The 25,696-nt window shown below is 36.9% G+C and overlaps 1 protein-coding gene across 5 annotated transcripts in view; it reads right to left on the bottom strand.

Annotated features, from left to right (window-relative positions):
• The window catches only part of LOC126760408 (galactokinase-like), a 72,381-nt gene that overhangs the window by 13,847 nt on the left and 32,838 nt on the right, over positions 1–25,696 (bottom strand). For all 5 annotated transcript variants that reach the window (XM_050476010.1, XM_050476009.1, XM_050476006.1 and 2 more), the window contains one exon: positions 1,146–1,252. In XM_050476010.1, the coding sequence (XP_050331967.1) occupies positions 1,146–1,252 (107 nt within the window). The remainder of the gene's footprint in view (positions 1–1,145; positions 1,253–25,696) is intronic.

The following is a 25,696-nucleotide window of genomic DNA, read 5'->3' as shown; positions in this document are numbered from 1 at the left end:
CACACTCACAGACATTATTTGCATGCGCCGCTCACACTGAATGTGCTGCAATTATTGCAGAACTTCAATCACATGCAAAGACACACACACACATAGCCACAGAAGATTAGTCTAAGCCGATAGTTACAGGCGTTGGGGTCACGAAATGCTGAAAATGCCAAATGCGCTGTCGGTTTGCTGTGGCTTTAATTGAAGTCAGAGACTCGGATTTTGTCGACTGTTTTTGCAAAGTGAAAATGAGTTGTGCTTTGTAAATTGGAGTGAAGGTGTGTGTTTGAACTACTTTGCCCATACATCTATCATTGTTGGAAAGTGCTAAGGTTTCTTTTATTAGAAATTTAAAACGAGAAATGAGCAAATGCTTCTTTTCATGCAGTTTCTAATTTTCGAAAGTAATTTGCTCAGAAAATAATTAGGCAGTAGCGTACTATTTAAGGTGTTTAGTGTGAACTTTTGCTGCAGATAAGGAATGAACTTTGATAGTGTGACCGCTACTGCGTATACGTAATTTCTATTATAACCAGCCAACTATAAAGACTTAGATTACGTATACGCAGCGAGGGTCACAACCGAATACATGAAGAAAAGTTTTTAAAATTTTATTATTTTTTTATATCGTGAGAAACTTTTTACCTATTTTTCTTCAACTCTTTTCATCAGGTTTTCAAATTCTATCGAAGTGACTAGTTTTTAGATCCGAACCTTCCAAAGAACTTTCACAATTATGGGAAAATTGAGACGAATCAACTGTAATGTAAATATTTCTTATGGTAAACAAAATCTTGGTGCCCATTTTTCCGCAAAAACCAAATATTGTTTATCTCTTGGAACAATTTTATGTTAAACAAAATCTTGGTGCCCATTTTTCCGCAAAAATCAAATATTGTTTATCTCTTGGAACAATTTTCTTATTTTTTAGCAATTTAATTATTGAAAATTTTCACAAAAATTAATAATTTCAAAAAAAATCCCAGAACATTTTAAATTACTAAATAAATTTTTGCATTAAAGCCACGCTTGCCGTAATGACAATTTTTCTTCGAGTATTTACATACATATCTTTGCACGTTTGTATATTTATTTATTTATTTATATGTGCACTCACACGCAAGCATTAATTAAAATGTATAATCGCATGCACTCACCTTTGTGAAGTCACGTGCATTTAAGGCTTCAGCCGCGTCTTGTGTTCGTTGCGTTTCCGTTATGACATGTCGGGCGCGACGCAATAAAAGCGGATCTGACTCTAACACTGTAATTAAATGAACGCAAGAAAAACACATCGTTAGTAAGAAATGTAAAGCGCAGCGCAAATGCATGTGAGGAATAAAATATGTGACTGTTGTTTGAGTATTAGGTTGGTGGTTATTAAATAAGCTTAAAATTAAGAAGAAAGTCTAAAATGTTGTGATTTTGTTTTGCAAATTAATCTAATATCAGATAAAAATTTATATTTCTTGTTTTAAAATATTTATTACGATCATCATCATCTGTACTTGAAAATAAATTGTCTTAATACTAAAATTTTCATTATTCATATTTCATTTTGGCATTAAGCCAAGGAAAAAATTAAATTTCTTATATGACTCATTTACTAGTTTTGAGATCCTAGTATTAATTTATGCTTTTCGATCCTTGAACTGAATCCACTCATTTAAGTCATAAAGTGAAGATTTGCGCAACACTAAAAACTTCCTCTCTAATTTGTTTGAGTTTTGGTAGAGAGTGTATGGGGAGTATCGGATTTCTTAATAAAATAATTAAAATAGTACATCTAAAAATATTTTATGTTACAACGAACTATAATCTAACATAAGGGGTTAAGATAAAATATATGAAAAATGCCCTTGTTTCGTTTACTTTTCGAACAAATTGTTGTCGTTGATATACATCGTGTGATATTTATTTTAGAAAATTATTAAAATGCAAAACGAAATTTTTATTTTTTTTTTATACGCTGCAACATGATGACAATGTCTGATGCGCCAAAGTTACGAGTTTTCGAGAGAAAGGTTCTGCGTGAGATTTATGGTTCTTTGCGCATTTGAGCTGTCCAAGTTATACGACGACATTGACATAGCTCAGCGAATTAAAAAGAAGCGGCTACGTTGGCTAGGTCATGTCGTCCGTATGGATGAAAACACTCCAGCTCTGAGAGTATTCGACGCAGTACTCGCCGGGGAAAGCAGAGGAAGACCTCCACTCCATTGGAGAGATCAAGTGAAGAAAGAACTAACTGGCTTGTCATGTGTTGTCGGAATCTAGAATTGGCGCAACGCCATTAAGGAACTAATTTGATGGTACAGAAACGACAATAGTTGTTTATCACTTAAAACTAATCGAGATTGATAAATGGTTATATATATATAAGTGATCGGTATCCCTAGAAAACATGAAATCCGGGTGACTGTCTGCCTGCCAGTTCGTCCGTCTGTGCAAGTTGTAATTAGAGTAATAATTGAGATATCTTGATGAAACCTAGTTCACATGCCAAAAAGCCTAAGGCGAAGTTCGTAAATTGGCGTAATCGGACCACTAGAAAATGTCATAACTAGGCACCAAATTATGTAAGACAGAAAACTGTAATTTGTCTCAGGTGATGGTAGTAGCAAGTGGCAGCTGTGGGGAAACAATTTTTAAAAAGTGGTTGTGGCCCCGCCCTCTAATAAGTTTAATGTACATATCTCCTGGACCACCAAGGCTACAGACAGACAGACAAACAAATTCGCTTAGAAAAATTCCTACAAAAAGTCTTACCGACAGCGCGGTGGGTGAAATCGGTGCTAAACGCTCGATATATCAATGGCTAAATACGCCACAGAGGTAAAATTTTACCTGCGATAGGGTATGAGAAGGATGTTAAAAAGTGATGATGGGCGTGGCACCGCCCACTTTCAAATAAGATCGCACTAATCAGTAACGATTTCAACCAAATTCGGTATGTAACATTCTCCTGACATTTTTATGTTACAGTGCCAAAATGGAAGAAATCAGACTACAACCACGCCTTCTTCCCATAGAACAAAATTTTAAAATCCATTTGTTTCCATCTTTTTCTTGTATATAAATCAAGAGGCTGTTAATATAACGAGATAAAACTTTTCACGAATAGTGACTTTAAAGTATGCCAGCCACCCTATTACAAGAAATCATCTAAATCGGGCCAAAACTAGTATTCAATCCCCTAGGTGCCGAATAATTTGATGCCAGTACTTATAGTTGACTTTTGACTGAAAATAACGGTGAATATGTAAAATGTATAATTGAAATGCGAAGAGAATTCTTTCCTGTTAGTTGCCTGTCTATTGGTTAAAATGAGTTGTATCGGGTCAATACTTTACTTAGCCCCCAAATACATTCCGGCCGACTATATATCGCATACATCAGTATATATTATGTGAGCTAACGTAATGAAAATGACGGAGCGTGTTGTACTCATAACAGTGTATCTTTGTGCGTATAATTGATAAAATTGGGCAAAAACTTGACCTACAAACATAAGACATCCGGATGACTGTACTCCATATGACTGATGATTGTATGGGAAGTGCCTAAAGGGATATTTAATTAGTATGTGAAATCAAGAAAAAGCGCCTTTAGTAACGAAGTTATCGTTTTTTCTTGTTCTTTAATCGATAAATCTCAATCCAGAATTTTCAGCTTCAAATATGGATTTAGGATAAAGTAATTCTAAAGTCATTAGAATTTTTTATCATCTCAACTGCACCTTAATGTACTAATATATTTATGCCTATCTTACAATTATTTACACATTTTATAAGCCCCTCCAACCCCAGTATAGAATTATAGAAACTATGAATGAGTAACAATTTTTAATGAGTTGCAACATTCGCGCAACACGCTCAATACCGCATATATGTGGCATTAAATTGAGAAGAAGAAAAGAAATACCAAAGAAACAAAAACTTGCAAAGAAATGCAAAAGTAATGTAAAAGTAATGAATGTAGTTATGAACGACTAGCCGCCGGCCGCCTGTCGCCTTCCGTTGGCGCAGAACTTTTTCTGCTTGCTACACATTGAATAGTTGCAGGTCGCATGTGTCAATGCAAAATTGAGTGCATATGGAATGTATGTTTAAAGAAGAGCACATACATATGCATATTAACACACGCATACACAACTGTATTTAGTATAGGTGTGCTACACACCAACACCAATGCCACAGCTGGCAATTGCGTGGCTTTGAAAGAGTCTGAAGTGGCTCCTAATCTGCCAGTAATTGCTACTTTTGGCTGTAGGCACAACAAAAACTACAACAACAACAGCACAAGCATGCCTACTTTCGTCCTTGTGGCGCTTGCAATGCGCTTAACGCCCCACCAGCTTGCAGCCTGTGTGTTGTGAGGCCCCAAAGCAGCAGGCAGGTGAAATGCAAAACTGATGTGGCGGCATAATTGCGTATTCACACCTAATGATTTCCGTGTGAAGGCGATGCTTTGTCACTCTTTCTTTGATTTTTCTTTACCTTGCTGGGCTTTGGAAAAGTTTTTCTCGCTCAAGTGCAACCGCAGCGCAGCAAAACTGCAGCTGAAGGCAAATTCATTGCACAAAGCAACGTAATGCAACTAATTAAAAGGGAGAATGAGCGCAGGCAGCCAAGAAGTCAGAGCTTAATTGTAAGCAAAAATTTTGCTAAAAAGCTTAAAAGCGGGCGATTGTGGCTTAATTTTCTTTATGAGTGAATCAGCTTTTGTTGCGCTTCGAAAAAAGAAGCGAAATTCGTGCACCGTTAAGCGTAATAAATCCGTAAACGAATTATCAGCGCTCATCGCAGAAATAACGGTACATAATGCTGCAATTCAAAAGGCGGAAAAGCAAAAAAAATATTTGCCGGGAAATAATAAAATTTTCAATTACAGCAGAGAAATACCAAAATGCGGCGATAATATCGCAATTACCAGCCGAGCGAGCCAACAGGCACAGGCGGGAATACTACTGAAGGCAAGTGATAACTAAAAAAAATGAGAAAAAATTCTGCAATAATAACCACAACTGAACACATTACACATACATACGCCAACATTGACATCCAACTCATAATCTGCTTGCAAAAATCTTCGAGACTCGAAAAGGCGATTATCAGCCGGCGGAAGTCATAAGCAAGCGTAACGAAATTCTTTCAAATTTTGTAACAAAAACACAAACAAACACAAGCTCACATGCAAACACTGAGCTATACAAATGCATCCTGCCCAGTGCCAGCCAAAATATAATTTTCCATGCGCAAACCTTAGTAAATGCAGGAAAAATGGCCTGATTGCATTCTGCTTCGAATTCAATTGAGTTTTCAATGTTTGCTTTTCGCAGATAATCTTTCGATTTAGTGCAACAGCAGCCTATCAGAGATAAGCGGAAATATGCCACTGGCAACTACATGGACGACAGCATTGTTATTGCCCAGACATTTGGCATTACATTGCCTGAAAGGCCCAGAGGCCAGCAAAGAGGCAAAGGGTGACACAGCGTTCGCTTGTATGTGTGGTTGTTATGAAATCGACAAGAAATATTTATGATGATACGTCTTTGAGCAGATATTGAGGGATTATCGCCAACAGCAAAGAAAAGAATTTTGGAAGAAATTGTACAAAAGCGAGTAAAATGACTTTGCGATATTTTTTGTGCATAAGAAAAATAAAATTTTTCGGTGCTGTAATTATAAAATTTAATTTTTGTACAGAAATTTCTAGCAAAACTTGTTTGTATATAAGACTGAATTTTTTTATATTCAAATTTTTGCAATGAAATCTGGCTTATAGTGCAATAATTGCTATATTTGAACGCAAGGAAACTCAGGTTGGATTTTTAAGAAGAGAATTTCAAAAACTTGCTTAAATAACCTTCATCTGAATTGAATTAATTGAAAAAGGATTACATTTTTCGACTCCGCAAAACTTCACGCCGAGCGTACTCATACAAACTCGGAAATATATTTTTTTTTGTTCTCAGAGCTCGGTCTGTTCATCAGGTTTGTTTACGAGCTTTTCAAAATTTTCTCTTGTCCACTCAAGCCAGCTCTTCGAAGCAGTTTTTTGTTAAGAAAATAATCGCAAAGACCATATTAGTTAATTTCCGTGTCTTTCGGATGGTTTTTGTATTATTTTGACTTAAAGCAATCTCAAATAAAGAAACCATATCCTTAAAGACTAATCTTTTCCGCTTATTCAATTGAATTAAGTATCCCGAACGGAATCTAATGGAATGTTATTATCTGTGTCACCCCGATTGCTGAACAAATTTTCAATGTTTCTAGACCAGTTTGTCGTCAATACTTGCCAGTGACATTTGGTGAGAAACCCACAAATAATCAAGGTAACTTATTCGTGAGTCAACACTGAACGCATGTTCCAAGTATTTCGCTGTAAGGTGGTAGTGGAATAAAAAATTAATAACACTATTTTTTCTAACTGCCTTGATGACATAAAAAATAACATACACAGCTCTAAAAACGTTAAGCTAATCGCATACACAGACGACCTTATGGTGGTAGCAGTAGCTAAACAACTTGATGATCTCCAAAATAAATGTAATAAATGCAAAAGTAGTCTGCGACAATGTTCTTCTTCCATGAGTCTGGAACTCGCGGAGCACAAAAAAAGAAGTATTGCTCATAAGCACCAGAAAAATTAAAGAAAAAGTTACTATCAATATAGGAGAGTGTGCGATAACCTTACAGCCACAGTTGAAGTATGTAGGGATAATATTGGACCCCAAACTGAAAATCAAGGAGCACTTGACCTGCAAATCAAATAAAACAAATAAGATTTACAATGCCTTATAAGGATTGATGGCAATTAGTGGCTGCGTACCGCTCCAGCCGTCGACTTCTAATCGCAAAAGCGGTGAGCTCAGTAATACTATATGCAGCTCTTAATAGATCTAGAATACTTAATAGAGGCACTAGAAATAAAAACGTATGCCAGACCAATAAATGCGGTGCATAGACTCACTACAAAAAGAGTAACAAGTGTTTTCCGAACTATATCCAGCGAAGCAGCTGAAGTCTTAGCTAGCAAGCCGCCCACAGACATCCAGGGGACGAATTCGTGAGATTATATGAGCTACCAGCACCAATTACAGAAATCAAAAAAAGAGCGGAGAGAAAGAAGAGCATAATTATATGGCAGCAATGCTGGCAAACTTCAACCACAGATGGTGAACCCACAGGCCTTATACGTGACATCCATAAGTGAGCAACTAGACAACATGGGAACCCGTATTTTCACCTGACCCAAATACTAGGCGGAAATGGGTGCTTCAGAAGCTATTTAAAATAATTTCAAAATGACGTCAGCCCGTATTTTTCGACGTGTACGGATTCCGTAGAAGATTTTGTTTTTCCATAGCCCGCAGTTTCTAAAAATAAAACTGGGTCGCAATGCACTACGTAGCCGTTTAACGCTGGAAAATTTGACTGCTGATAAGTGGAAAGCTGTTCGAAAACAATTTCCCTCATGACTACATTAAGCCAGTTACAGCAGAATAGGCGTTTCTTCCGCCGTGCTATAGAGGAGATGTAAAATGTATTTTCACTCTGACGAAGTAATACCTTATTTGGGCCACTCCTCTTTCGATGCTTCCCCTACTATAAAAAAAAGACTTAGAGCGTAATCCACAGAGATTTAAAGTGGTACAAAATACGGCTTCTTAGGGTTATTTCATTTATTTATAAGCCATAAATAAAATTAGCCATTCTTCACATGAACTGAAAATGAATATTTTTTTGAAATTATCGAAGAATATTAAGAGTATTTAATTACAATTAGTTCAAAGTTTTTCTTTCTTACAGCAAAGAGGAGTATTAGGCGAGAAAAGCTCCCTATCTCTTCACTTATAAATTTTAAGAATCTACTGATAATTCAGGAACAGTGAAGAAATACATCAAATCTCAAAGTATTTAATAGCCGCTATAAACATATCACGAACTGGAGACCACGAATTAATCTGCTCTATTGAAAGCTCGATAACTTCAATAGATTTTAAGCAGACTCTACTGCAATTTGGTTGAATACAACTTTCAAAATTAATAATTGCCATCTTAGTATAATATATTTACAAGACTTTCTTTGTTTGAAATTGTGCCATAACCACCTCTACCCTATTAGAAAGTTCTTCTGAACAACTGCCTACGGATTTCCGTCTCGATTCTTTCAGTAATCTTTAGCGCTGCCAAGTGAGGAATAATCTGTAGAATCAGAACTCACCTGTCGAAATTAATATAGAAAATTATGTAATCTATATTTATATTATAATCAATATCTTGTACTAAAATCAAGAATTTAAAAATTTACTTGAAAGGAAAGCAATTTGTAAAGTTACTCATACGTCATGGTGTCTACAATTAACAATATTATCATATTTTCTTATACAAAAAATATCAAAATTAAATTATTGAGTTAATACAAATTAAACTAATAATTGCATATACATATGTAGAAAATATGTAACATATATTCCTAATATGATATAATTAATGCAAGCCGCCATAAGCGAGTATATGTTACTCATACGCCCCATCTAACAAAGAAAATATATACTAGCAACATCTCATATATTAGAATACCCATGCAGGATATTGAAACATTTATTAAATCAGTTACACTATCATAGCAAATAAGAAAATCATTACATTTACAATGGAACAAAAGCAACCACTATTAACCGAATGATATGTTACTCATACGCCCCGCATGCAGCATAATAAGTTAAATTATTTCATTAATTTCGGATAAATACATTTTCACTTATATTAAGTGACTTCATTATATTTTAATTTTCCGCTGTGGTGACAAGAACAAACAACCACTTCCTTTGACCGGCATACACAGCAGAAAGGAACCCGACTCGCTTGACAACAGTAACATTATATCGCAGATCGCACTAAAAGTGCAGTAAAAAACAAACGCCGACGCGATTATGGGAGATTTTACTGCACGAAAATGGGTCGCAATGCAGTGTCAATAAAACTTTATTTTACTCACTCAAACTAACTTTTATTGTCAATTTCTGCTGCGCCTTTGTTTCAGCCATTAGAGAGCATGTACGAAGAAGCCCAGCTTTGGCAAGCGGCCAAAGTAATCAAAAACCAATGGCAGCGGATGAAAATAACTACAGACTGAGATATTATGCTGCCGGCGAATTACCGAAGATTAAGTATGGAACCAAATGAAAGCGTTACTGCCAGAATGCCACGCTTAACGATAGCGCAAAAATAATGAAGAAGACATAAAATGTGACACAGAATTTTGCTTGCGAGTTAGTTAAGTGCAAACTTATGAAATCTAGCGATTTTCGTTATTTTTAATTTTTTTTTATGAATTTATTATAGTTTTCATAAATTTGTATATACTTTCATATAACTCAAGCTCAGGTAACTGCAATGGCAGCGTGCATATCTCGTCAGGCACTTAATGAAAGAAATGTTGCCATTTTATGCTTCTCCATCGGTTATTGTGGCTTTATGCTTCAGCTCTCAAACACCGTGAACAAGCAGAAAAAATGGTTGAGCATCAATCAACGATGAATAAATTTTGCTCTCATCAAAGCCTCGCAAAAACAGCGAAGAAAATGCGGGAGAGGAGGGAAAATTGCAACGAAAAATGGAAGAAAATAGTAACTCAGGCAAAGAGGATCGAATTCTTTGACGTAGGAGTATATTGATACATAAATATGTATATGCAACTCAAAAGGTATAGTGGGAACCTTCTGCTGCATAGTGTCAGAACAAAGAAGTAGTTTGTCATACAAACTAGCATATTCTCCAAAATTTTAAAAATAATTGTTAAATGGAAAATCGGGATTGCGAAAAAAATTATTTATGTGAACTCGAGTAAAACATTTTTTAAAATTTGTTAAAAATATATAAATCTATTCCACAAAAAAAGAAAACTTAAGTGTAAGAGTTGCTGGTATTTCGGGATCCCGAAAAAAGTACCGAAAATGACAAAGCGTTAATTTTTATTATTTGGTTTATATATATACAAGGTGCATTCCAAAGTAAACAGGACTTAAAAAAAAAAGCAGAACAAATGGATTTTTCGGTAAAATCAATTTATTTCATTCAAAATAGTCGCCTGCTGCTTCAATACAGCATTTTGCACGGTCCAAAAGCATGTCGAACGAGTGTTTTAGCTCGTTGGCCGGTATTGCCGCCAACCTTGCTTGCCAGTGCAAGCCGTTTGAATGCTCTCTACGCCTGCATAACGCTTTCCTTTCATGGGGAAATGCATTTTTCCGAAAAGGAAGAAGTCGCACGGTGCCATATCAGGTGAATACGGTGAGTGGTTAATGGTTAAAATGTGATTTTTGGTCAAATAATCGCCCTTCGAATGTTGGATTCTGAGCAATTTTTGGTCGTCAATCAATTTGTTTGGAACAAACCGTGCACACACCTTTCGTAAGCCAAAATTATCCATCAAATCAAATCGATGTTTTGGAGATGTTCAATTCCATTTTCATGAATTTCAATGCTGATTTCGGCTAATTTTTGATGAATTCACGCACAGTTTCGATGGAATTTCCGTTTATCAAATATTTTGATTTTGAAAATGTTGAAACCACACGTGCACGCTGCTAAGGGTTAGGCAATCATCGCCATAAGCTTGTTTCATCAATTTAAACGCTTCGGTAAAAGTTTTAGCAATTTCAAAACAAAATTTAATGTTGGCTCTTTGTTCGAAGCTCATTTTCGCACCGATAATACGAACATACTGACACTTAAAACGCAATAACTTCACTTTCAATCAATGAAATGTTATGAAATTCTCACTGGACAATCGATAAAGATGGCAGATTCTAACGCACCAGTCGACATATAGAAGGCGCCACCAGGGAGCGCGAGATCCTGTTTACTTTGGAACGCAACTTGTATGTAATGTAGAATAAAAATTCGGTATTCCGAAAAAAATACCGAAAATGATAAAGCGTTAATTTTTATTATTATTTTTTTAATGTTTAATGAATTAAAAACTTTCGGGATCCCGAAAAAAATACCGAAAATGATATAGGGTTAATTTTTTTTAATTTTTACATACATAGTAATAATTTAAAAAAATTCGGGATTCCGAAGAAACACCCTAAATAGCAAAGAGTTATTTTTTATAATTTTGTTTAAATGTATAAAAAATTAAAAATAATTTCAATATCCCGAAAAAGTAAGTAAGTAAAAAAGTAAGTCAGTAAAAATCAAGATACCATAAAAGTACCACTAAGTAAAACGTTTCATTAAATTAATTTTTTATTTTATTTAAATGTACGATGACTGAAAAAATTCGGGATCCCGAAAAGTACCGAAAAAAGTTGAAAGTTTCATTTAATATAACTTTTTATTTTATTTTATGTTTGATTACTGAAAAAATTCGGGATCCCGAAAAATTTTAAAAGTTTAATTTAATTTAATTTTTTATTTTATTTAAAAGTTCGATGAATTAAAAAAAAATCATGATCAAGAAAAAGTGCCGAAAACGCTAAAGCATTGAATTTTATTATTTTATTTAAAGGTGTAATGAGTGAAACATAATTTCGGGATCCCGAAAAAATACCAAAAATTTTAAAACATTACTTTAACTATTTTACTTAAATTTTTAATAATTTTTATAATAAATTTATATTTTATTTTTTTACAAAATCTTGGTATCTAAAAAAAATACTTAAAATCAGTATACTTGCTAAAATCTTAATATTAGCAAAAAATAAAATATAATGGTTCGTACGTGAAAAGCTATGGGAGCGTATAAATTGCAACACGAAGTGCTCTAAAATTCGGTAATGTAAACTGAGGAAGCTCTAAAATGACACGCAAAAATTTGTCATGGCTTTAGTTTGAATTGTAGACTCGAGAATTTGCATTTCAGCTATTACCAGCAAAAGCTGGAAGTCAACGTTTGAATGTCATCATAACTCGCTTCATCAAATGTTACCTATATCTTCACCTATGCACAGCCTAAGTATCAGCGCCTGTGACACCTTTCTGATGAGTTAGAGCCAACGCTCGACATTTTCCAGGACATTGTCGTGCATCGCGTGTTACTCAGAGCCTTTGCTTCCCTACAACACCCAAACACCTTAGCACGCCTTTTCTCCCTCAAAATAAAAGCAACGCCTACGTCCCGAGCAGCGCCGCTGTCACTGACGCTCTATTTGCGATGAAGCCAATTTGTACGCTGAATTGACTGTTTGCCGCGCATTCATTCTCACCTCTCCCACAACCAACAGGAGGCGCTGGCACGCCTGGCCTGGATATGGTGTCTTCAACCAGCCTTGGCCAGCATTGCCAAATTACCTTGATGCCACGAGCCACAGGCAAATGACTCTTCACTTCCTGCGAAGGCAACGAAACTTCAAAAGCACAAAGACCCGCACTTATGCCTTCCTGTGCATGTGTGTGTGAGCGCAATTTCTGCAGGTATTTGCGGTTAACTGACAACGGCGCTGGCAGGCGACGTGAGAGGGGAAGCAAAAATTTATCGCCTCAATGAAGCGCCACGGCTGCCGGCCAGTTTTTCTCCATTTCCAGCACACTCGAATTACCTGAGCCGAGAGGCATGCCCGACAGGCATATTACCTTTGACAAGTTTGGCAATACTTTTTTCCGAGGAATGTTCAGTGTGCTTTACTTTCGCCCCTTTACTTCGTTTGTGTAAGCATTAATTTTTGCTTGTAAGTCGCCAGGTAGATATGAAGGAATCAGCGGCCTGTTTTTGTTGTTCTCCTTCATTCAATTCTTTGTATTTCACAAGCGAGATGCTGCAATGCGACGAATATTTAGCGGAAACATATTTTACTTTGCAAAAATAAACGAAATAAAATCTTCTAATCGCACCTTAAATTCCAAACATTGAGGCATTTGAAAACAAAGCTCGACAAAATTCTCATCAAATTTCGCTGACGTGTCATCAGCAATGACAATATTGCAGCTTGGAGGAAATCTTGTGAGAACTAGACGAAAGCACAGTGCACAGTGGCGCATTTCAGTTAATTTTCGAAAAAAAGTAAAAATAGCAGCTGTCGTGATCGAGTTAGAGCATTCAGACTATTCAGACTATTTTGGTAGAGAATGTATAAAAATATTCCAAGGAAACCCAACCTGCATAGTGGTTTGCTCATTATCCTTTTTTGTTGGAGAAGCAATCACATAAGTCATGTTAAGCTGCGCCAATTTTGGCAGAGCTCGCATTAATGCCCAAGTAGCTGCTACGCTCCTAAAAAAATTACTTCGATAAACCAAATACACAAAGGAAGACTCGTCTTATTTGGACACCATCAACTGATTTTATACTAAATACTCTCTCAGCTGTAGGATCCTCATCCATTCGGAAGCAGTCTCCTTTCAAGTTTTTTATGCGTATGCGTTAAGCGTAGACACGGCTTATGCGGTTACAGCAGCTCTTTGGCTGCAATTGGAGACTGCAACTGTAAGCAGGTCCTACCTCACTTGGTCTTTTCAACGAAGTGGAGGTCTTTTTCTTCCTCTGCTTCCCCCGTGGGGCACTGCGTCGAACACTGTTAAATTTTCTTGTCATTCATTCGAACGACATGACTTAGTCAGCTTAGCTGGTGTATCTTATTTCATGAACTATGTAATATCGTCGCATATCTCGGAATCATGAGCTGGCTGCGGTATTGGCCGTTGGCAAAATGACCATAAATCTTCCGCAGAATATTTCCCACGAAAACTCTTAAAGTCGATTCATCAGTTGTTGGCATCGTCCATGCCTCTGCACCATATAGCAGGACGGGCATGATGAGTGGCTTGTACAGTTTGGTATTTGTTCATCGAGAGAGGACTTTACTTCTCAATCGCCTACTCAGTCCGAAGTAGCACCATTTGGCAAGAGTTATTCTGCGTTATATTTCGAGACTGACAATTTTGTTAGTGACGACTTCGAAGTTGTGATTATCAACAATGACATGGGAGGCAAGTCGCGAGTACGACGACCTAACGAGCCTTGTCGGCCCCGGCGGCGACGAAGTCTCTCTCCCATCACGAATCCCACACCGCATTTGCGCTGCTATATATGACCACTGTAGTTTATGCCGCAAAGGACCTACTCGCCCCAGTCCTTTTTCCATTCATCGCCCTTCTTGGACGGCGGTGATGGCAGCTTTTACTCTTACGAGGACATCAACCAGCTGAGCAGCGACACCTTCCCAATTAAGCGACCGGAGATTCCAGGTGCATGCCCTTCAAGCGTAATTCTTAATGTGTCTTCCGCGGTCGTCATCAAAGTGGAGGTCTTTCGTCCGAGACTGTTGTTTACTTTTCATTGAGGACAGAATTTGATGGGTCCAAAACTCAGCGCACAACTCAGGGAAGGGATGGTGCTTCTTCTGACTTTAGCTCTCCTTCAAATGGTTGTTTTTTGGCTACCTAGAAGAGATTTCTTCTAAGACCGAAAGTCGTGACCTGCTTGAGTCATATGTAAAATATTTTGGCCACTCCCAAGTGAGTGGCGCTCAAAGAACTTTCCTCACTTGCATGAATACTTGACTCCATACCCATTATAAAGCTAATATCAACACACTTCCTAATCTCCGGCAATTCGGTTAACTAGGTACACTGAAATTATGTGTTACGTCCAAGTAACTCTATAAAATAATGAGGCTAAACACTTTTTACTATGTTCACTTTTATATTCTTACATCTGATAGCATAGATTTGGGGAAAGGTACTAAAGTCTTCCCAACCACAGCTTGTGGGTACCCAACGTTTAGAATAATTTAAAAAATAAAAATTTCATTTGAAATAAGTACACCTCCTCTCTTTTTGCTACCATAAACAATTCCAAAAGCCAAACAGGACCACTGATTCAATCTTTAAGGAATCAATGATTAAAATCGTCCTCTTACCATTATAAAAATAGCAGAGGCTCGTCTCATTTATGAACCCGATAACTATTTTCCACTATTAATTTGCCGTAAGAGCAGCACTCACTTGAATATTTCCTGCTCGATCTATTTCAAAACACTGTGTCCAGCATGCAGAGCCTACAAGAAGCACCGCAGCTTAACATCTATGTCAACATAAACCATGTAACACACGAACACACAGCAGCGACGACGGCATTCCTTCGATACGATGACATCGTCACATGTTTGGCATACTTGAACGAACTCGTAAAGATTTCGCTGTTTCTTGCCGAACCGAAGCCTTCGCTGATATTTCACACTTCAAGCCGGCTGAAATGCCTTGACGCTATTTTATTTGTCACCACAAACAGATGAATTTGCCGCACACAAACAGATACCTACATGGAAGCACATACACACAAAGAAGGTATTAAAGGAAAGCACAAAAGAACAGCACTTAAAAAATTCGATGTGGAGGATATCTAACAAATTTTTTTCGCATTACGTATACCTCCATGCAAGCTGACACTCCGAAAGCTGCTGGCGTTCTTCGCTCTGATTCCTTTGCCAGCTCTCCGCTAACCGCACAGCCATATCAGTTTACATGTAAAAACGTGTAATGGAAGAGCGAAAGAGGTGTGTAGGGGAAGATAGGCTAGGCTAGGTTAGGTGAGGCGCGCGTATCTTCTGCGCTAGCGACGAGTGCCCGATGACGGATGCTTGCTCCTTGATTGTTGATGGCTGATGGCATGCCATGTCATCATCATTTTAATTTCTGGCACTCGTAAAGCTGTTGGCCGTAATTGCCAAAGTGACAATGAGGGCATAACGGCAGCAAAATCATGGCACACAAACGCAAACATACACACATACATATATATGCATGTATAAATATATATTTATATACTAAAGGAAGCTAACAAACAAACGCACACATGCGCAAATATATGTGCCTTTATGTATGCATATATATGTATGTGTGTTAACGGACCTCCGTCCACTTCACCACAACCTCATGCCCTGCAAAAAGCTTGCTGAGCGTTTATTATTATTATTGTTGTTGTGGTCGTTGTCAGCGCTGAAGTGATGAAGTCAACAACGAAAAAATGTCATTTAGAAAAATTGCACTCGATGGTGGCTGTGGCATAGCCAGCGGCAAAAGTTATGATACCGATGCTGGCTGCTAAGAGAGAGAGCGAGAAGAGAAGCGGAGAATGTGGAATACTGGCAATCTGTGGCATAAGTGGCTAGCGATGAGTATGAGCACGGTGAATCTTGGGAATACAAAAATATGCGCAATCAAGCGTTGTGAGGTTGCACTTTTTACACTCGACTGCACTGCCAAAGGTGGCATGTGGCATGTTGTATGTGGCAAGCACAGAAGTATGGTGTATGTGTGCTCGTGCAACGCCGCCAGCCGCCGAGAGCGTTGTTAATATGGTTTGGGAGTGGCGCTTTAGCGATTTCCGCCTGGAGTGATGACGTCTGGCACATGTATGTATATGTGTATGTATACTACACTCACACAGCTATTTTTATATGCAAAAAAAGAGCTAAAATATTTTTTTATTTTTTTTTATTTTTGTTTTTTATTTCTCCCTCCCTCTCTCCTCTCTTATGCATATCACTTTCCGTTATTCCTGCATTTTTACCATTACTACGGGCATGCTGCCACCAATTTCTGGTTTCATGCATCATTTTGGCAATTCTGTATAACTGTAAATGCCCACAATTTTGATTGAGCGCTTCATTACTGCTATTTGCACGTCTCCCATTTCCTAAATTTTTTCCACAATTTTGCATTGAACTTTTCACATTTTCAAATTATTTTTTCACATTCTTTTGTTCTTGTTTTTGTAGCGCATATTGGCAGCAATCAATTGCGCGTTGTAAAAGTGTAATTTGGTAATTTGTAATAACCGATGATGCACACACCGGCTTTTCCAATATTTTTTATATTATCAGCGATTTGTTCGACACACAAATTTACAAATTGGCTTTTGCGCATTTTTCGTGGCAATATTGAAAAAAATCCCTCGTATTATTTTTAAGTAATTGCCAGCTTTCAAGTGGAGACTGTAATAAAAATTGATTGCCTCACAAATGAATGGACTTGTGCGAATTATAGTGTGGGTAATATTTAATAGAAAAAGGAGTAAGAAAAATGGAATAATAGTGAAATAATAATAAAAATGCAAAAAAATTAATTCCGTCATGAAAAACTGGGATCCAGTTGTCCCGAGCGCAACGTCGCGGGGGCGGCAAAACGATCTTCGCTGTTTTTTAATATTCAGAAAAATACTTCAACAAATTTTTTTACAAAATTTATTATAAAAGATAAAGAGTTGTACACTCACAACGTAATAATCTGAATAACAATGAAAAATATTAATTTTTACTCGAATACTCTTCAGTCTTTGAATTTGTCTTATATCTTTTAGCTTATATCTTTCTTAAAAATAGTAATAGAACTTAAAAATGCACTTTTCTTGCTTTGTCTAGCGACGTGTCACTCTCACAGTTACCCTATGCTTTGAATGTAACAAATACTTTTATTTCTCCAAATTTTCAAAAATGGTATTTAAAAACTCCAATTCGGGCAAAAATTACTGTAAATTGTGTCAAAAGTGTACAAGATATTGAGCGAAAATGGGTTTTTTCTACGGCTTTTAATAAGAGTCTTCTAAATTTGCTATCAATTTCCTCAAAAACCGTATTGTGAGAATTTTGTAACTTCAGAATTTGCGTGGCTTCTAGTTCCTAAATTTTATATACTTAATATCGAAGATATTTTGTAAAAATTCACTTTTGTTCGAACCACCTCATGAAACTTGTAGGTAGGTAGATAAAGGGGGGCGGGGACATCCTTGGCCCCGGGCGCCCGAAGTTGTAGCTACGCCACTGGCCTGCTTGATCATATCAAACGTCTCTGTCGCAGATTTACGCTTGACACAGAATTCAATCGCATACCTCTGCTCTAACGATCACCGCATTTTCGGCTTGCACCGCTCACAGAAACACGTCGCGCGAAAATGTTTGGTCTGACACCAAGTGCTCGGAGATAACTGACCGCTCCTTCGTTAGCTAGAAACGCCCTCTAACGAATACAATCGGTGAAGGCACGCTCCGAAGTAAAGTCGCGGCGAAAGAAAATCAGTCAGACAAACCCTGTATGATAGCTGTTTGATGAAGTAACTTTCGTTATTGTGAATAAATTGATGCAAATGAATTTCACGTATTGATAAAATATTGCTTTTTGAAAGGAAACCACTTTTAGCTGAAGTCTTAGTCTTTGCTTTATTACTAGATTCCAGACACTGCCCTAGGAAAATCAACCATCTAGGCTTAGTATGCTAAGCTTAGATATCCTGAAATGAGCACCGAAGACGATGAACGCAGTGGACACCTAACAGATGTTGTTAGCGACGAAAACATCAAAACAGTCCACAAAAGCGTTTTGGATGGCGGAAAAGTGAAGTTGTTCGAGATAGCAGATACTGAAATGTGTGCATCATATCATTAACAAATATTTATGTATGAGTAAGCTCCGTGCAAAGTGAGTACCACGCGAGTTTACTTTTGGCCAAAAACAAAGAGGAATTGTTGATTCGGAAAAGTGTTTGGATATGTTTTGCGTCGATATGTTACAATGGATAAAACATGGCTAAGCCATGTCACTTCGGCTTCTAATCGGCAATCTTCCGAGTGCACTGCTCCAATGCGGCGAAAAACACAACAGTCGGCTGTCAAGGTTATGGCGTCTATATTTGAGTATGCGCATGGAATAATTTTTAATGACTACATTCAAAATGGTAATAGCATTAGTGAACCGTTTAATGGACGAAATTGCTGAAAAATGGCCACATTGAATTAAAAAAAGGAGGTACTGAATCACCAAGAGAATGGAGCGTGTCAAAAGTTAGTGGAAACGTTTTCTCCAAACTTGGTCTCCAACAACTATTTGCTGTTCTCAGAATTCAAAACAATGCTCAGTAATTTTCGTCGAATGAAGAGATGATCGCCGAAACTGAGGTCTTTGAAGCATAAATCAAATCGCACTATAAGAACGGTTTTGAAAAATTTAAAGGTCGCTATAAACAATATTATGACCTTGAAGGGAGGTATGTTGAATAAAAGAAACGAACTTTGCCAAACAAAAGGTCTTTAACTTTGATAGGCTGGAGACTTTTCAATTGATCTGTTAAAAATAAATGATTGCGAATGGGGTAAATTAAAGTAGAAATCAAAGGTGTACTAAAATTTCGGTTTTCTAGGCCTCAAATTTTAATTTAGATCATAAATTTGACTCAAAATTATGAAAATCTTGAAATTCTGGCATTAAAACTTCACCTTTAACTGAAATATCATATCAAATTCATCATATAATTTCGTTTAATAATTGCCGAAGAAATTCCATTAAAACCAGCGAGGACTGGTACAGCAAGTCCCCATTTTACTTTTCATAAAATAACCTAAACTCTAAAGGCCTGAGTATTTCTGCAAGTTTTCTAACTATTTCCAATTCTCTCTATTTACGATATTCTTATACGAGGTCTGTTCAAAAAATAAGTAGTATTTAAATTTTTTTCAAAAAATACAAAAAACTATTATTTATTCATATTTCTATTTTGTTCACTTCAAAGTTGTTCCCCTCAGATATAATGCGCTTCTGCCAGCGATTTTTTCTAATCCTCGAAGATGTTCTGATATGCGTTTTTTAGTATGCCCTTAAGCGCTCTCAGTAATTTGTTTGGCTCTTTCATTGGCACGATTGGGCTTTGGTTTCGATGTCTTAACCATACACCCATGATTCTTCACCAGTTATGACCCTTTTTAGCAAATCTGGATTGCTATTGACGTCATTCAACGTTTGTTGAGCGATGTTCATGCGACGATTTCTTTGGTCGAAGTTCCACAATTTTGAAAATAATTTCGCTGCAACGTGCTTCATGCCGAAAACTTTCGAAAAATTGCATGACGTGCGCTAACCAATATGCCGACTTCTTCAGCAACTTCGACACTAGTGATCCTCCGTAACAATTTTTTTTTTCAAATTTTCATCGGTTTTTGATATGCTGGGATATCCAATGCGAGCGTCGTGAAATCTGACACTGTTAACACTTTAATTGTTCTTGAGCATTTAATTCCATCCCGCATAATCTCGGACCCGCAGCACAGAAAGACGTGAAAAATGAGAGGAGTTCTCTTAGTCTTAGTCTTGTAGAAGGTCCTAACGGAGGCCTTTTTTGCAAAATCGATTTTGCATAAACTTTTTTTTGTGACTATCGTTTTTCGAAGTGGTTTAAGCTGGTTCATACTGCTTAGACTCTCATCTCTTGCTAGAACAAGAATATCAGTTAACAACCCACTCTTCGCCACCAGCAACAATAAGCTTCAAAATTAAAAAATCACTTTTTTAATGTTGGATAAACAAATCACAGTCATTAATGAGACAAAAAATATTTCGTTCTGTAAGATCATGCAAAACACAAATGTCAAGCTTCGCAATTAATCCTGAACGTTTCATGTGCTTGTGGAGAAAAATTCCTTGGACAAATTTTTTCTTTCAGCAATATCTCAAGTTTGTTATTTGATGATTTGCATCAACCAACGACTTTATTTTATTCACATCAAGTTTCAAAATGCCTTCCAGAACGTGGTGCATCCTCAAGACTAAATTATTATTTCTCGAAAAAAAACGCGCTAAACTTTGTATGCCGCAAACAAGATGCCAAATTTTTTTTAGTATTGTCATAGCTGATATCTACTCTTCTAAGCATAAGTCGCGTCTAATGCACCATAAGAATTCGACGTAAATGACACTGAAATTAAAAGAAATCAAGCGGCAGTGATTTGTAAAATTTTGCATAAAACGCACTGACAACTTAGCACACACACACGCCCCACAAATGCGTGTATTTACATAATTATCTGTGTATATTGTCGCCGCAGTAAAAGTCAAGTACTCCACCATTGAAATGCCAGGCATTGAGGCATGCAAACGATGCAGCGCGAAAAAAACGAAGATTTACAAGCAATAATACACGAACACATAGATATATTTAAATTACTTGAATGTCTAATAATTTCATTACGAGCGCGCGGGATGAGACACGCCAACTTCAAGCGTCGCTATTGCCATCATCGGTGGTGATGGTGAGAAAGGAGGGTGCGCATTGTCACAGTTGGAATTACAAATTAAAAGAAACCGAGCAGAGTGAGCGAAGCAGAAGCGTCGGTGGCGGCTGCAAGGCCGGGTGCGGCTGAAAAGATGCCATCAACGCAGCCCTTCAGAAGGCCGCCCGCAGCCAATAGCAAGCAATATTAACCAGCTAAGTGCCTGTGTGTGCCTATGTGTGTGGCTGTGTGTGCTGAAGGGTGCTGAGGGGAGCCGCTACAATGGCTCAAGCGCGCGTGCAAAGCATTGTGTGCTTTCAGGCGCACTAACGTCAAAAGCAACAACAGCCACAGCAGCATCGGTAGCGGCAACGGGGGCCGGCAAATGTTGAGCAAGTATTTTGCGTAATTTTTACATTAAGTGCAATTCAAGCGAATGTTGCAATTGAATCGCTGTTGAATATGCAAATGAATTGAATGGAAATCCTCGCAGCGAGCCAACGAAGCAAGCAAGCATTTCTGATGTATTATGAGCATGCCACTGCTTGCTGGCGCACCGGAGGAGGCGGTGTGGTGGAAGAAAGCAAAAAAATGCTTGTTGAATAAAATCAAGCAACAACGCAAACAACCGTCTGAGTGACTTCCAGCAATGTGCGTAGAAAAAATGTCTATGAACGACAAGCAAACACAAGCGCACAAACGCACGCATATATGTATGTGTGTGTGTTTTCATATACATGTATGTACGTTGAGGCTTGTGCTCGTACCTTTGCATTTTAATGTCACACTTTAATTTAAATTAATAGCCAAACACAGTCTAGTTTAATGATGTTGAAGCAGCTGCAGCGACAACAACAACAACAACATCAGCAATAAAAATTATCATAGTCGCTCTTCATTTCGTAACATTTGCCTGCCGCTGGGCGCTGTGCGTTGTCGCGCTGAGGCGGTCATTCGCCCGAAGCAACATCCGAACAAAGTGAATAAATGGACTACTGTCAAACGGAATGCAAAGCGAAGAGTGAAGCAAAAAATTATGTGGAGAGTTTGTAGAAGGTTGCCAGCAATTTTAGAATATCTCTGATATTAATTCATATGTTTCGATATTTTTATACTCTCAAAAAGGTATTTTATATTTTCCACGAAGTTTGTAATGCCCAGAAACGACGATGACCTTTAAATATACATACATACATATATATAAATGATCAGCATGGCGAGGTGTCTATCTATCCGTCTGTACATACATGAACTAGACCCTCAGTTTTTGAGATGTCAATCTAGAATTTTGTTCATGTCCTTTTCTCTCCAAGAAGCTGCTCATTTGTTGGAAACGTCGACATCAAACCACTACAGCGTATAGCAACCTGAACGCAAACTGAACGATCAGAATTCATTTGACGAGATATCTTGATGAAATTTAGCATGGGTTATTTCCGAAGGCATTGGCGCAATGTCTGTAGAAATTGGATAGATTTTACTACCTTGAAAAACAAATTAATGATCGTTTGTATTTGTTAAAGGTATTATAGCTTCAGTGCAATCCAATCGAAGGTAAGCTCTTTTTCTTGTTATGTCGTAAAGCAAACCACCGGCACTTAGGACTTTTATTCAGTATTCAGAGCCTTGAAAAATTATGCTTCGATTTCTCACAATATTGAGGAGTTACATGGGTATACGGGTTACACTTCTAAAATATTGTCCTAAATTTTCAAGTTGATCCGAAGTATAGTTACGGAGATACAGTTTGGAGAACTTTAAAAGCATCGTCTTTAAACGCGTTTTTCTCGAAACTGTGTTTTTGAAGTCGGTCGGCAAGTTTTCTCGAGAATTTCTCAACCAAACTTCATGAAATTTTACACAGGTCTTTAAGATATACTTCTTTAAAACTTGGACGAAGAATTTTTTCGATTACAACTATTTGAAAACAAAAAAAAATGCGAAATTTTCACTGAAATTTTAATTTTTTTTGTAGAAATGTCTGCAAAAATCCAATTTTCAGTTTTTTTCCTTCGTCCAAGTTCTAAGTTAAGGTTTTAACTAAAACACGTATTGTTTTTACCTTAGATGATTCTGTAAGGAGTTATTCAGCCAACGTGGGCGCATCTTTTTTCCGAAGAGTCACCGGAAATGGCGTCGCAATGGCCGAGTTTAAAGTATTATTTTCCAAAAATTTCAGAATTTCTTTGTTAATAGTGTATGTTTGTAACAATAAAAAAAACTAATAAAATATTGAATTTTATATAAGAAAAAAATTATTCCTTGATAATTCTGATATTTTACTTACATATAATCATATATTTATCTCTCATAGGTTTAGATATTACAAACAACTGTTAGGTGAACAAAATAAATACCTATAATCTGCAGCAACACGTTGCAAGAGTATTAAGTTGACTATCTCTCAAAACTTAAAACATTTCTACATAACTAAATTGATGTAAGTGAAGGCTTCCCTGGATGCTTTCACTTTGTATGCTTAGAATAGTCCCTATTTCTCTTATTACGATGTTGCTCAGCCATATATTGGACATACTACATTTTTCAAACCGCCCAAATACTTATGATAGATTTTAAAAGAAGCGAATATTGACAATTTAAGCAATCCGTTCTCTTTTCAAATTCAGTTTTTGTCTTACGGATGATTAACACTCAAATCGGTTTAATAATAATGGACTCTACCAGAGGACTAGAGCAACAGTCTAATAATCCTACATTCTGGAGATCATAATAAAAAAAAGGATAAATTTAATGCCTATTTTCTATCAATATAACCATAGATTATTCATAATATATAATTGTAGGAATATAATGAAAAATTAGGTCTGAAAGGCCTCTGCAATCTTAGGTAAGATAGATCAGCATAAAGGAATATTCATGATAATGGAATGTCAGCCTATTAAGTATTAAAATCACATTGATGTGTTTAAATCTTAACGGTTCTATTATACCCAGCTTAAAATATCTGAATTCAGAAATCATAGAAATGAAAGCCACTGACATGTAATAATGACAGTGCAACACAATGTGCCAAACACGATTCTTTTTCTAAGTATTAGACTAAAGCAATTGTTTTCATAGTTTTTTTGAGTCAGAAGAAAAAAAGGCATTCACAGTTTTTCGAAATTAGCGCCCAACATCGAAATATTTGCCTTGGAAGTTCGATACTTTGGTTATTAAAATAAAATAGTCTGAGGTCTCTTATTTGGTAACTCCTCAATGTTATCTGGTGGATATAAAAAAAATCGAGTTGAGAAAGAGGAGGAAAGATATTTCCCAAATAAGAAACGAGAGGTATTCAATGTTTTTTGTTAACGTTACCGGTAAAAATTTATTGATTTATACTATGTGTTTTGTGTTTTCAATGTGGAGAAGATAAGCACTCCTCTTTCTTCTCAATACCATTTTTATGTACCAGTATATAGTATGGTTAGAACGATCGTGCTGTTCTCTCAGCTGCTTGACCCCTCCTATGACCCATTTAAAATATGAAACTAGTTCGAGTCTCCTACTAATGTTTCCCTCCTTCAAATATTTCTCAAAATAACTATCAAAAAATAATTAGAAGATTATACTACCATTATATCATTATTATATGAAACAAGTAAGGAAGGGCTAAGTTCGGGTGTCACCGAACATTTTATACTCTCGCACGATAAAGTGATAATCGAGATTTCATTATCAGTCATTTACATATTTTTCAAATACCGTATTTGTGTAAAGTTTTATTCCGCTATCATCATTGGTTCCTAATGCATGTATATATTATACAGAGAAGGCATCAGATGGAATTCAAAATAGCGTTATATTGGAAGAAGGCGGGGTTGTGAACCGATTTCACCCATATTTCGTACATGTCATCAAGGTGTTAAGACAATATTACATACCGAATTTCATTGAAATCGGTGGAGTAGTTCCTGAGATATGGTTTTTGGTGGGCGACGGCACGCCCATTTTAAATTTTTGAAAAAAGCCTGGATGCAGCTTCCTTCTGCCATTTCTTCCGTAAAATTTAGTGTTTCTGACGTTTTTTGTTGGTCGATTAACGCACTTTTAGTGATTTTCAACATAACCTTTGTATGGGAGGTGGGCGCGGTTATTATCCGATTTTTTCCATTTTTTAACTGTATATGGAAATGCCTGAAGAAAACGACTCTGTAGAGTTTGGGTGACATAGCTATAGTAGTTTTTGAGATATGTGCAAAAAACTTAGTAGGGGGCGGGGCCAAGCCCACTTTTCCAAAAAAATTACGTTCAAATATGCCCCTCCCTAATGCGATCCTTTGTGCCAAATTTCACTTTAATATCTTTATTTATGGATTAGTTATGACACTTTATAGGTTTTCGGTTCCGCCATTTTGTGGGCGTGGCAGTGGGCCGATTTTGCCCATCTTCGAACTTAACCTTCTTTTGGAGCCAAGAAAATGTACCAAGTTTCATCATGATATCTGAATTTTTACTCAAGTTACATCTTGCACGGACGGACGGACGGACAGACGGACGGACGGACAGACAGACATCCGGATTTCAACTCTACTCGTCACCCGGATCACTTTGGTATATACTATAACCCTATATCTGACTCTTTTAGTTTTAGGACTTACAAACAACCGTTATGTGTGTGAACTGTCATCCATACACTTGCATATGTATTGAGGCACACAACTGACCTGTCACAGCATGCACGCCTTCTATTTATATTATTTGTTGCAT

This window comes from Bactrocera neohumeralis, chromosome 5 (assembly GCF_024586455.1).
Source record: "Bactrocera neohumeralis isolate Rockhampton chromosome 5, APGP_CSIRO_Bneo_wtdbg2-racon-allhic-juicebox.fasta_v2, whole genome shotgun sequence".
NCBI lineage: Eukaryota > Metazoa > Arthropoda > Insecta > Diptera > Tephritidae > Bactrocera > Bactrocera neohumeralis.
Note: the sequence above shows the minus strand (reverse complement) of the source record. Positions and strands in the feature narration are given on the sequence as shown.